Source organism: Sinocyclocheilus grahami, unplaced genomic scaffold (genome assembly GCF_001515645.1).
Source record: "Sinocyclocheilus grahami isolate Dianchi unplaced genomic scaffold, SAMN03320097.WGS_v1.1 scaffold991.1, whole genome shotgun sequence".
Taxonomy (NCBI): Eukaryota; Metazoa; Chordata; class Actinopteri; order Cypriniformes; family Cyprinidae; genus Sinocyclocheilus; species Sinocyclocheilus grahami.
Window position 1 is genome coordinate 312,697 of NW_015506170.1, and position 13,869 is coordinate 326,565.

General features: G+C 39.2%; 2 protein-coding genes and 1 long non-coding RNA gene across 3 annotated transcripts in view; 2 read left to right on the plus strand and 1 right to left on the minus strand.

Annotated features, from left to right (window-relative positions):
• Nucleotides 1-2,140, plus strand: part of LOC107565276 (etoposide-induced protein 2.4 homolog) — a 2,700-nt gene extending 560 nt beyond the window's left edge. Inside the window, exons 2-7 of the mRNA XM_016250498.1 lie at nucleotides 332-462; nucleotides 947-1,092; nucleotides 1,184-1,244; nucleotides 1,337-1,403; nucleotides 1,489-1,613; nucleotides 2,006-2,140. Coding sequence (XP_016105984.1) covers nucleotides 421-462; nucleotides 947-1,092; nucleotides 1,184-1,244; nucleotides 1,337-1,403; nucleotides 1,489-1,613; nucleotides 2,006-2,140 — 576 coding nt within the window. The 5' untranslated portion in view covers nucleotides 332-420. The remainder of the gene's footprint in view (nucleotides 1-331; nucleotides 463-946; nucleotides 1,093-1,183; nucleotides 1,245-1,336; nucleotides 1,404-1,488; nucleotides 1,614-2,005) is intronic.
• Nucleotides 2,141-2,404: 264 nt separating this feature from the next.
• Nucleotides 2,405-3,691, minus strand: LOC107565264 (uncharacterized). The gene is made up of 2 exons (XR_001606351.1): nucleotides 3,117-3,691; nucleotides 2,405-2,464 (listed from the first exon to the last, which is right to left on the minus strand). It is a non-coding gene; the product is annotated as an uncharacterized lncRNA (long non-coding RNA).
• Nucleotides 3,692-4,373: 682 nt separating this feature from the next.
• LOC107565263 (dolichyl-diphosphooligosaccharide--protein glycosyltransferase subunit STT3A-like) lies at nucleotides 4,374-13,566 on the plus strand. The gene is given in 17 exon segments (XM_016250485.1): nucleotides 4,374-4,446; nucleotides 5,113-5,235; nucleotides 5,319-5,379; nucleotides 5,459-5,580; nucleotides 6,590-6,735; nucleotides 6,828-6,928; nucleotides 7,141-7,381; nucleotides 7,479-7,659; nucleotides 8,596-8,751; nucleotides 10,297-10,388; nucleotides 10,493-10,648; nucleotides 10,732-10,920; nucleotides 11,009-11,125; nucleotides 11,229-11,331; nucleotides 11,457-11,641; nucleotides 12,998-13,117; nucleotides 13,210-13,566. Coding segments are annotated over 16 exon segments (2,097 nt in total). The 5' UTR covers nucleotides 4,374-4,446; nucleotides 5,113-5,147; the 3' UTR covers nucleotides 13,249-13,566.
• Nucleotides 13,567-13,869: the final 303 nt, after the last annotated feature.

The following is a 13,869-nucleotide window of genomic DNA, read 5'->3' on the forward strand; positions in this document are numbered from 1 at the left end:
GTGTGTGTGTGTGTGTGTGTGTGTGAGAGAGAGTGTGAGTGTGAGTGAGAGAGAGTGACCATTGATTATGGTCACATGGAGTTCATGTTTTCAACATACATGTCATTTCAGTTGTGAGCCTCTTAAGTTCTCTCTATTAAAATTGAAGACACATTATTTAATACATTTCTTTTCATTATTTAACTTATTGCTTTTTTAGTTCATGACTAATTTCAGGGTGTTTTTTCAAAGCTGCTGGATCAAATTGTCAGATCAAATGGCTTAACAATGAGATCAAAGCATGAAAATGTTATGAAGCCACAGATATAAAGAGTTCTCTTTCTCTGGACAGTTTGCAGGCGTGTCCTCCTCCTGACATGAGATCTTGCCTGGCCCCTGGTTGCCCCTCCTGCAGTTGATGACTCTGCAGCCGGTGTGGAGATGACGGACAGTGTCAGAGCGTTTGTCCGCAATGTTGCGACGGTCAGAACCTAATTTGACATCTAATAAACTTTATGATTTAATGTCTTATGACTTGAAATCACATTAACATCTGTAAAGGTATTGATACACGTGGCAACTTTTTGACCAGTGTTGCTGGGCAGTGTTGCTGTCAGTGGGCAACCAGGTGAGACACAGGGCCCACAGCCGATCTAAAGTATCCAGATAGAAATTTGTTGCCCATTCTCAATGGGACATTTCTTTAAAAAGTTACCCTGTTTATCATCACCTTAAGCTCTTGGTGTTGGTTCCTAGTTAGAAACACAAGCTTGCCTTTTAATTTTTTTAATAGAATGATTTCTGAAGGGTCATGTGACACTGAAGACTGGAGTAATGGCTGCTGAAAATTCAGCTTTGCATCACAGGAATACATTTTATTTTAAAATGTATTAAAATCAGTTATGTTGAATTGTAATAATATTTTATTTCATTCTTATTGAAAAAGTGGCTTCCCGTTTCATTTTAGGGAATCAAGGACTCCATCCTGGGCATTGGAACCATCTCCAAGCTCGATGCTCGAATTCAGCAGAAGAGGGAGGAGCAGAGGAGGCGCAGAACGAGTGGGGCCCTGGCGATGAGACGGGCTCAGAGCGAGGAACGGAAACAGGACTGGTAGATGTGCCATTTGAATTCATTTATTCAGTCTATTCTAATAATACCGGTCCTGATGAAATAGGTTTCTTTGCTTTTTTTTCTTTAACAGTGAACCAAAACTAGCAAGTCGAATTTTTCAGTGCTGTGCCTGGAATGGAGGCGTATTTTGGGTACATTTCTCTGTCTCTTATTGGTCAACTATGCTTTGGTATGTGTATGCTAAACTATTATATGAAATAATCCCATTTCTTTTATCTCACAGCTAAGTCTGTTCCTGTTTTATCGGGTGTTTATTCCACTGCTGCAGTCCCTCACTGCTAGAATCATAGGTATGTGTCGCTTTTAAAAAACATCCATGTCATATATTCCAGATTTGTCTTTGTATTTATGCTTCTTCTGCTGATCTGGTTTCAGGTGACCCTTCGCTACATGGTAATCTGTGGTCCTGGCTGGAGTTCATTCTGACATCTGTGTTCAGTGCTCTCTGGGTTCTGCCTCTCTTTGTGCTTAGCAAGATAGTCAATGCCATTTGGTTCCAGGTGAGACTATTTTGAACATACTTTATGGGTGGCATACTGGTTTGATCGTGAAATCAGCATTCTTGTAATTAAGCAGTTTATCAGAGCAATAAATGCAAAACCCTTCTTTACAGTGATTTTACCATGCTTACTGGGTTAGGCAGGACTTTATAGTTGTAAAATAACTGTTTTCTATTTTTAATATATTTTAAAATGTAATTTATTCCTGTGATGTTAAAGCTGAATTTTCAGCAGTCATTACTCCAGTCTTCAGTGTCACATGATCTTTCAGAAATCATTCTAATATGCTGATTTGCTGCTCAAGAAGCATACATCTCCACATACATGCATATATGTCTGTTTTGTAATATTTTAAATGTAGAGTTGTGATTTTATTCCGTATTGTCGAGCAGGACATTGCTGATCTGGCATTTGAAGTGTCCGGACGTAAAGCTCAGCCTTTTCCCAGTGTCAGCAAGATCATTGCAGACATGCTGTTCAATCTTTTGCTCCAGGCCCTCTTCCTCATCCAGGTAGAAGATCGCTGAAATCTTTACATCTGTGACTCCACATCCACAGAGAAGCTGCCCTCGCCTCACGTGTCCCCGACGCGCCAGAGACCTATGCCCCCCCAGTGACCTCTTTCAAGATTCCCAACTCAGTTTGGTTTGAAAGAGTGGATGGAAAAAGATTTGCGTTGTCTGTGTTTGAAAGTGTCTGTCGATGTTCTTCTGAGGGATGAATCGGACGGGTTAGTAATGTGATCGCCCTGTGCTGATACACAAGGTCATGATTCTCTGTGTGATTTTTGTTGGACTATTTTTGTACCCATTATGTGCCATTTGGGTGATTTGTAGAGACAGCACAAAGACCTCAGCACCTTCATATTCTGTGAACTGACTTCCCTCCTCTTTTAGGCCCTGTAGTTTCTATCTCAACTCGTTTTATCTATTTATGGCCTTCTTTTTAATTTTATGTAATGACTTCTTCTGCCTTGTGAGGTCCAGACACATGACAGTTTGTTTCTCAGTTAACACTAAGCTCTATGACATGCTTTAGCTAATAACTTACGGTATGGATCAGTAGAAAAATGTCCCCCAATGGTTTGTTTTTTTCCAACATTGCAGCCACTTCCAGCTCCGCCTTTTTTCCCTGGTCGTTCTCATCAGTAACAAACTGTTCCACAAGACGGTGCACCTGCAGAGCTCCATCCCGACCTCCACATCCACAGAGAAGCTGCCCTCGCCTCACGTGTCCCCGACGCGCCAGAGACCTATGCCCCCCCAGTGACCTCTTTCAAGATTCCCAACTCAGTTTGGTTTGAAAGAGTGGATGGAAAAAGATTTGCGTTGTCTGTGTTTGAAAGTGTCTGTCGATGTTCTTCTGAGGGATGAATCGGATGGGTTAGTAATGTGATCTGCCTGTGCTGATACACAAGGTCATGATTCTCTGTGTGATTTTTGTTGGACTATTTTTGTACCCATTATGTGCCATTTGGGTGATTTGTAGAGACAGCACAAAGACCTCAGCGTGCACATATTCTGTGAACTGACTTCCCTCCTCTTTTAGGCCCTGTAGTTTCTATCTCAACTCGTTTTATCTATTTATGGCCTTCTTTTTAATTTTATGTAATGACTTCTTCTGCCTTGTGAGGTCCAGACACATGACAGTTTGTTTCTCAGTTAACACTAAGCTCTATGACATGCTTTAGCTAATAACTTACGGTATGGATCAGTAGAAAAATGTCCCCCAATGGTTTGTTTTTCTGCACTGAAATGTGGACTAGACTGAAAAACGATCAAATTGAAAGGCCTCTTTATGCAAGGGATGTTTCTTGACCTAAAATGTTGTGAGTTTGCTAGATGTTTTAAAGCTCATTACTTTGACTGCACATCTTCGTAATGGAATAGTTTGTCCGAAAATGATTTATTCACCCTTATGTTTCTTTAATTTGTGGAACACAAAAGAAGAGATTTTGCAAAATGTTCATGCTGCTCAAGTTCCTATATCCTTATATTTTATGAAAAACGGCAGTGTGAACAATCTTTGAAATTTCTCCTTTTGTGTTTTACAGAAGAAAGTCAGTCATGTTAGGAACGACATGAGAGTGAGTAAATTATGGATTCCCCCCCCCCCCCCCCCCCCCCCCCCCCCCCCACCCCCAACAAAAAAAACTTAAAAGGGAGCTGCTTTTATTTGGTTTCTTTTATAATGCGTTTTGATCCGGTTGAACATGATCCGGTGTCATCTGTAATGGTCCGGGGATGGTTTCCAACATCTATGCATGTTCTGCAAGACCCCCTTTTTATTAAACATTCTTTTGGACTGTCCCGATTTTAATGCAAGTCGAAAGCTATTATATGTTAATTTAAAAATGATTGTATATTACTCGCTGTGTTTGTTTGTTTGCTTGGTTTTTATTGTATTTATGTGATATTTGCATTTTTGTAATTAGAGTTTTTGCCATGAAAATTGCCTAAATAAAATTATACTACTACTACTTGATATAAATTATTATGAACTTGTAAGGGAAATTTTATTTAACAATTAAAATAACATATAAATGTTATGATATTTGATAGTTCAAGTTTTAAAGTTGAGTGCTGCATGGATTCCACAGTGCTGACTCTTTCTCCCTTTAGGACACGTCATATCTGGAGCGCCATGCGGAACTAGTCTTGACACGCTTGAATGACATCTCGAAGACCAATCAGCGAAAGCCGTTCTCTCGGAATCGTGACGCTAAGCCAATTAGCGCCCTCTCTACGTGGATAGGCGGGGCTTGATCGCAGAGAGGGTTGTATGTGAGAGTGTGGTAGTGCTGGAGTGAGTGAACCGCCGATGAATAAAACTGGTAATTTTGCACATTTATAATTTCTAATCTCATTTATTGCAACTATACAGGTTCGCTGTCATTACAGTTACTCCCTTGCATTAAATAACACATTTACGTATAATAAAAAAAGCTTGGTAAGGTGTGAGATAGGTGTAATGTTAGCTAGCAGCTAAGGAGCTAATCAAGACTTTATTAGTTTATCACGAATAGCTCATCAGAAAAACACTATTTATGTGCATCTTTTATACTCTTTGAATTGATTTGTCTTCTTGTGCATGTGTGGTGAAGTGTTAATGAGTAGGGTTTTGTATAGGAATTGTGCACAAACTGGCTCTTCCTGATTTTATAAAGATTTGACACTTTAACAGATCACACAATATGCAGATTTATGCATTTCTTCAACTGCTTTACCCTCTACAATTCATATTTGACGCTTAATCAATTTGAAAAACCTCTTTAATCAGGGCAAAAATAAATTGTAGAATTGCATAATCGTATTTAGAAGTTTAAATTAGCCAAAATTTGCTTACTGCTTGTACATAGTTTGTTATTAAAGGAGCCCTATTCTATGCTGCTCTAACATTTCATTTCCCCCCCCTAAAATGTATGTATAGTTTAAGTTGTATTACTATTATTATTAACAGTTGCATTGCTTATGTTAACACTGTTAACCTGTTTTGTCAGGTATCAAGAGTTAGTCCTGCCTCCTGTGTGTTAAGATGACCAAGCTGGGCTTCCTGCGTCTGTCCTATGAGAAACAGGACACCCTGCTGAAACTGCTCATCCTGTCTATGGCAGCCGTCCTGTGTGAGTGGATACACGTCCCTTTGTATCGGACTCCTGTATGTCAGCTGTCCTCTAAAGCGGTCTGTCTTGTCATTTTCCTCCAGCGTTCTCCACCAGACTGTTCTCTGTGCTTCGGTTCGAGAGTGTCATCCATGAGTTCGATCCGTAAGTGCAGATTTTGGGTCATTATTGTAGTGCACCAGCATCAGAACACCTGTTTAAATGAGCTGTTTCTTGTTGGCAGTTATTTCAATTACCGGACCACTCGGTTCTTGACAGAAGAGGGTTTTTACAAATTCCATAACTGGTTTGACGATCGGGCTTGGTATCCACTTGGGAGGATTATAGGAGGCACCATCTATCCCGGTACAGCTTAATGACACTAATTAAAAAATGTATAGCAATATAAGAATGTGTTTTCCAGCCACTTGTGGCCTGACACCAAGTACAAAACCCCAGAATGCTTTACTTGTGCTGCAACAAGGTCATTGCATTTAATGGAATGTTGTCTTGGAAAAGATTGTTAAAGGAATAGTTCACCCAAAAATAAAAATATGCATCCAATATACTGAATATATTAAGAGTTTGTCTCTTAATCGGAACAGATTTGGAGAAGTTTAGCATTGCATCACTTGCTCACCAGTGGATCTTCTGCAGTGAATGGGTGCCGTCCAAACGGCTGATAAAATCATCACAATAATCCACAAGTAATCCACACGACTCCAGTCCATCAATTAACATATTGAGAAGTGAAAAGCAGCCTGTTTGTAGGAAACACATTCTTCAATAAGACATTTTAACTTTAAACTGTTGGTTCTGGCCATAACATGCCGCCTCCTGTGAAAAAGTTTATCCCCTGTGTTGTACTCTCACATCAAAATCCAGCAGCACATTTGTTTAGAACCATTTTGGACTCTCATTCTGACGGCACCCATTCACTGCAGAGGATCCATTGGCAAGCAATTGACGTAATGCAAAATTTCTCCAAATCTGTTCCGATTAAGAAACAAACTCATTTACATCTTGAATGACCTGTACATTTTTGTTTTGGGTCAACTGTTTCTTTGATGAAGCTACATTACTAATCTTGATGGCATTGGTGATGTCACTTCCTTATTTTTTTTTTATGTTAAACAAACCCTTAACCATTAGTATTAAACTTTGACCTGCACAGACACCGCAAATTGTGTTGTATCATTAGTTTTCTAAGTGATTGGACTTTTTCATCTGATGGACGATAAAACTGGCGGTGATCTATATATAAACCATATTTAGGGACTGTTTTGACTAGCAACCTTATAACAACAGGCTAAAACCACTTTAAACAGTGCTACATCTGCATAGCAACGGTGTGTTGTTTCGTTTTTTCCTACAGGGTTGATGATCACGTCTGCGGCTTTGTATCACGTTCTACACTTCTTCCACATCACCATCGACATCCGCAATGTGTGTGTGTTCCTCGCCCCTCTCTTCTCCTCCTTCACCGCTATCGTCACCTACCACTTCACAAAAGAGCTCAAGGTGAGATGAACTTCAGCACACGTCCATCACACCCACCTGCTCATTGTTTGTCTAGCTAATTTTCCTAACTGAAGTAACACTTTATGTTGCAGGATGCAGGTGCAGGGCTTCTGGCTGCCGCCATGATCGCTGTCGTCCCTGGATACATCTCCCGTTCTGTGGCAGGCTCTTATGACAATGAAGGTACTATCTTGTCTCAGAGATATGTGTTCGGTTTCTCTAATTGATCGATATGGTAAAGGTTTATTCAAATGCTTTCAAAAAGGCCTCAATAGGAAAGGTTTTAGAATTTGTCAAATATCAAATTGAAACATATACACTACTGTTTAAAAGTTTGGTGTCAGTAAGATTTTTTTTTTTTCCTTTTGGCAAGAAATTAATATTTGAATTGGGATTGTTTCAGAGCAAATCAATACATTGTTACTTAAATACACAAAATACATTATTTCAATAACACAATAACTTTGTGTGTTGGCGTCAGGTGTCCTCCTGGGGTGGTTACGTGTTTCTGATTAACCTCATTCCCCTGCACGTGCTGGTGTTGATGCTTACCGGCCGTTTCTCTCATCGCATCTATGTGGCGTACTGCACAGTCTACTGCCTGGGCACCATCCTCTCCATGCAGATCTCTTTTGTTGGATTCCAGGTGAGGAGCTGAACATCACCTATCAAATATGAGAAATTACTATAATATAATCTTAAAACTAGATCAATAATCTCTCTCTTTCTCCCTTTTCCTCTAGCCTGTCCAGTCCTCTGAACACATGGCTGCATTCGGGGTGTTTGGCCTGTGTCAGATTCACGCCTTTGTCGATTACCTCCGGAGCAAACTGAACACGCAGCAGTTTGAAGTGTTGTTCAAGAGTGTCATTTCGCTGGTTGGTATCATCCTGCTCTCTGCAGGTGCAGTGCTCATGCTAACAGGTTAGAAGAGACGCTCCCATTCAAATATTTATTTATTTATTTTTATTATAAATATATTTGTAAGTATTTATTTCTGGTCATTTAAATTAGTGCTGGGCGGTATACCGGTTCATACCGAATACCGGTGTTTATTTTTGTTATGATATGAATTTTTTAAATACCGCAATACCGGTGTATGTCGCTTAAACAACGTTCGGAACGCGACACTGTTTGAAAGGGGTCCCTTTTCACTGTTGCACTGTGGTGAGGGAACAGCTGTATGTGTTACTAAGCATGAAAGTTCCGAAACTGAAGCTGTAGAGCTAATAGAACGTGATGACACAGAAGAACTCATCCACAATATCCACACTGACCGCCACAAATATCCACCACCCCCTGCCATCAGCTCCTGTGTCTCACACACACAAGTGTGACTTTAGCACTAAATTTAGCAACTTTCAGACCCTTTTAGCGGCTTCGCACTTTTTTGTTTGTTGATTTTTTTTTAGTTTGTTACTCAGACGCAGGCAGTGTACTGCATGAGACAAAAAAGTAATATAGCCAAAACAACCGCATTGCCGCTCTTTAGTGTAGATGCATGATGATTTTATCAGACGATGCCGCGATTATAAATGAGTGACTCCTGGTTAACATGTATTAAAAGGGGTCGTGTTTATTCACTATTTAGTGTGGTATTTTTTGACAATATTCACTCGTCATGACAGTAAAATAGGGCATTCTAAGTCAATATACTGCAGTATTTCCTCTCTCAATCAGTAGAAAATATGGTTAACACCCGGTCATGCATGAAAAAAAAAATACCGTCATGTACCGTGAAACCGGTATAATTTTGAAAAATACCGTGATATAAATTTTTGATCATACCGCCCAGCACTAATTTGAATATTTTTTTTTTATTATTTCTAAATAGTTTGTTTTTGTATTGGCTTATGCTAGGGAAAATCTCACCTTGGACTGGCCGTTTTTACTCTCTGCTGGATCCATCGTATGCCAAGAACAACATCCCCATCATCGCCTCTGTGTCTGAGCACCAGCCCACCACCTGGTCCTCCTACTACTTTGACCTGCAGCTTCTGGTCTTCATGTTTCCAGGTACAGCACCTTCCTGTGCTCGTTTTTTTCTTTAAACCATCAGATCGATATTGTTATTGTTAACTAAATCTAAAACTGTGGCGTCTTTTCACATTTCTGAGGCTCTCCAAAGCGAAAGTCATCATACTAGGATACATTTCTATAGTGGTGAAAGGAAACTACATATAGATTTTTTGTTCCCTTTTGCCCTAATAGCAAAAGAAAAAAAATTACAATAACGTTTCTGTGACTTTCTAAAAGAGGAAAAAATATCAAGAGATTGATTGCATTGTTCAAAAGAGTGAAAGATGTCAAATTTGCTTTCAGTTCCTCAACCTTTGTATTAGAAACACTCATGCAGCAGCATGAACTAGTTTTAGATAATTTATATTTACATTTAATCCATTTAGCAGACGCTTATCCAAAGCGACTTACAAATTATGACTTACAATAGAAGCAATCAGACCAAACAAGAGGGCAACAGTATACAAGTACTGTAGCAAGTCTCCGTACTCAGTACACATAGCAAGGTTTATTCACCCTTCATGCATTTTTTTTTTATTAAATTAGAAAATAATTAATAGAATAGAATATGTATGGGCTAGTATTAATTGGTCAGGTGCTGACAAAAAAGATGTGTCTTTAGAAGTTTTTTGAAAATGGCTAAAGTCTCAGCTGCTCAAATTGGGATAGGCAGATCATTCCACTAGCTGGGAATAGTGCAGGAAAAGGTCTATGAGAGTGATTTTGTGCCTCTTTGGGATGGCACCATGAGGCGTCATTCACTTGCAGAACACAAGCTTCTGGAGGGCGCATAAGTCTGAGCTAGTGAGTCTAGGTATATTGGTGAAGAACCAGAGGTTGTCTTGTAGGCAAACATCAGTACCTTGAATTTGATTGGCAGCTATCACTCTCGCTGCTGCATTCTGGATCAGTTGCAGAGGCTTGATAAATGCCGGAAGGCCCACCAATATCACATCATATGTGATGAAGTGCTGGGTTGACTGAGACAACGAGCAGTTTTGTCTTATCAAGGCTGAGTTGAAGGTGATGGTCCTTCATCCAGCCAGAAATGTCTCTCAGACAGATATTTAATGCTAAGGTAAGAAAGCACAAAGTATAGTGTTATAAAATGTAAAAACGTTAAAATATAAAAAACATTGCTAGATTTACAACGTTGATAACTTGTGGAAAAGCATCATCACAGTCTGTGGAAAAATCTGCATTAAAAATAGTTTTTGTTAATTGAAATGAAGCAAATATAAAATTATAATATTAGATAAATTAAAATTAGAAATATCAACTTGGAAACTAACTGAAATACAATAAGTTTACGTTGAAGTACTAAAATTACTAAAACTGAAAAAAAAAAATGTAAAGCTAAAAACTAATTAAAATGACAAACATATAACAAAATCGCTAAAATTGTAACTAAAATAAAATTGAAAACTGAAAATATAAAAATAAAGCAAATTCAAAATATTAATAAATACTATAATAGTATATAAATAATGCTAAAATAATCTGCATCTGATGTGTTAAATCTGTAATATCTTGTTTCTCCAGTTGGCCTTTATTACTGCTTTAACAACCTCTCCGATGCCACGATTTTCATCATCATGTATGGCGTCACCAGCATGTACTTCTCAGCTGTGATGGTAAAACACTTTTACTTTATATTAGCCAAGATTTGAATTGTCAGTATATTAGCATTTCTTTTAACAAAGGAAGCTCTGACCCTAGTTTTATCTGTTCTGCTCAGGTGCGTCTCATGTTAGTCTTGGCTCCCGTCATGTGCATCCTGTCAGGCATCGGCGTTTCTCAGGTCCTCACCACCTACATGAAGAACCTGGATGTCAGCCGACCGGACAAGAAGTCCAAAAAGCAGCAGGACTCCACTTACCCAATCAAAAATGAGGTACGATCAATGCTCTTGATCTTTCTTAGCTTTCCTTACGTGATTGGTTCACTCAGTGATGCTCTGCTCTAATTGGTCCATAGGTGGCAAGTGGGATGATTCTGGTCATGGCGTTTTTCCTCATCACATACACCTTCCACTCCACCTGGGTGACCAGCGAGGCGTACTCCTCCCCATCTATTGTGCTCTCTGCCCGTGGTGGTGATGGCAGCCGCATAATCTTCGATGACTTCAGAGAGGCATATTACTGGCTCAGACACAACACACCAGAGGTCAGTGAGATCCGTCATGCTGTTGACCCCTGCTTCTTTTGATTCCAAACATTTTTGCTCATCTCGTATTGCTTTTGTGTGTGCACAGGATGCTAAAGTCATGTCGTGGTGGGATTATGGGTATCAAATAACAGCGATGGCCAATCGAACGATTTTGGTTGACAACAACACTTGGAATAACACTCACATCTCCAGAGTGGGTCAGGTGAGGATGTTGTTTTATATAGTTTAAACTACAAAAATATAGTTTTACCGTTTACAGTTTTTATACTTTGGACATTTATTAAAAAAAAAATTCTTCTTTTCAGGCTATGGCCTCCACTGAGGAGAAAGCCTATGAGATTATGCGAGAACTGGATGTTAGTTACGTCCTGGTGATCTTTGGTGGACTGACAGGATATTCATCTGATGGTACGGACTCTGATTAATTTTGACCCGCGGAAATGGCTTTGTGGTTCTTAATGTGTGAATTGTAGAATCTGGATTGGATGAAACCTAAATAACATGTAAAAATGAGTATGTTTTTGTTTGTGTAGACATTAATAAGTTCCTGTGGATGGTCCGTATCGGGGGCAGCACGGACACAGGGAGGCACATAAAGGAACATGACTACTACACGCCCACCGGAGAGTTCCGCGTGGACCGCGAGGGGTCCCCCGTCCTGCTCAATTGCCTCATGTACAAGATGTGCTATTATCGCTTCGGCCAGGTTTACACTGAAGCCAGTAAGTGTGTGTGTTTTATATATATATATATATCTCCATACATTGTAGTATTATTGTTTTCGATAAGCTTTTGATATTTTTTTTGTTTTGATTATAATATTTTTTGTAATTTTGTTATGTGCTTTTATTATTTTATTTCTATTTAGTTTTAGTTAACAATAACAACACAATTAATTAGTATTATTTTATTGAATATTATTTAATATTTTTAGTGAAATTTTTTTAATTATTATTTTCATAAATAACTGACATTATGGAAGTAAAATGAGTTGCAAATGCTGTTTCATGTTGACTTTGACAAAAGTTGACAAAAAAATCTTAAAGGGTTAGTTTACCCAAAAATGAAAATTAGCCTGTGTTTTACTCACTCTCGAGGCATCTTAGGTGTATATGACTTTTTTTCTTTCTGACGAATCCAGTTGGAGTTATATTAAAAATTGTCCTGGCTATTCTAAGCTCTATCATTGCAGTCAGTGGGTGTTTCTGTTGAACAGTCCACAAGATGTCAAATAAAGCTCACGCATCCATAATAAAACGTGCCTCACACGGCTCCGGGGGGTGAATAAAGGCCTCCTGTAGCGAATCCATGCGTTTTCATAAGAAAAATATCCATATTTCAAACGTAATAAACACTTTTCCCTCACTTCTGCTTTTTGTCATACGCGGATGACGTAGTACATTGGCGTTGCGTGATAAGTGACGAACGCGGAGAGAGAACAAAACAAAACGCCGGTCATGAATTAAAAGTACAAACCGAGGATTTATAAAGGAAAATGTCGGAGGATTTCGATATAAACCAAGAGGAGACTGGTTTTCCTTTGCTAAAGTAAGTCAACTTTGCTTCCTGTGCTCCTATAAACAAACTCGCAAGACTAGCATATCTCAGAGGCGCGCGCGCTGCGCATACGTGCTGCATCGTCCGCCGGAACGGCTTCCACGTATGACAGATAATGAAAGTGAGAGAAAAGTGTTTATTACGTTTGAAATATGGATATTTTTTCCTTATGAAAACACATGGTTCTGCTACAGGAGGCCTTTATTCACCCCCCAGGAGCCGTGTAAGGCACGATTTTTTATGGATGCGCGCGCTTTATTTGACGACTTGTGGACTGTTCAACTGCAACACCCGCTGACTGCAATGATGGAGCTTGGAATAGCCAGGAAAATTTTTAATATAACTCCGATATGATTCGTTTGAAAGAAGAAAGTCATATACACATAGGATGCTTCGAGGGTGAGTAAAACACAAGCTAATTTTCATTTTTGGGTGAATAACCCTTTAAGAAATTAGTGATGACTAGAATTAAACTCTGCATTTACTTTTTTTTTTTTTTTTTTTTTTATTTTTCCAGGGCGCCCGTCCTCCTGGTTACGACAGAGTTCGTAATGCTGAGATTGGCAACAAGGACTTCGAGCTGGATGTGCTGGAGGAAGCGTATACTACAGAGCACTGGCTCGTCAGGATATACAAGGTACATCTTAACTCACCTGTGCATCTTTAACCGTTACTGTCCTTCTAAACCATCTGAACTTCCACTGATGATCTCCTGCTTTACCTCCACAGGTCAAAGATCTTGACAACCGTGGCCTCTCAAGAACGTAAAACCCAGAAACTCACCCCCCTCTTCTCAACACACAGCACTGAACATCTGCGGGCCCCATCCCATGATCTGAGGAGAAAGAGTGAAGATTTTTTATACTTTTGTTGTAATTGCTGAAAGAGATTCTTTTCTTACCTTTTGTTTTCTTGGTTTGTTTTTTAAATTTGATTGTAAAATGTGATGTTTACTGGGGCCAGAAGGTGTCAAATTATCACCTGAAAAGGTGAGAATAATGTTCATAAGTCATTTCTGCAATCAGCTGGCCAGATAACTGTTTGATTTGTCTTTAGTGGGTGAATAAAGGAGTGACTGGGATTCAATTGATCACTGTCTTTATTTTTAATCATTAAAATCACATGCATGCCGAAGTTGGATTCAAAACCAGGCCCACTAAGATCTAGATCAGGGGTGGCGAACTCCGGTCCTGGAGAGCCGCAGCCCTGCAGAGTTCAGCTCCAACCCTAATTAAAACTCACCTGCCTGTAAGGCAAGGCAAGGCAAGTTTATTTGTATAGCACACTTCATACACAATGGTAATTCAAAGTGCTTTACATAAAATAAAATAAAAACAATTGTAAACTGTAGCTCCCTAATAACCGTTCAGACCTTGATTAGCTTGTTCG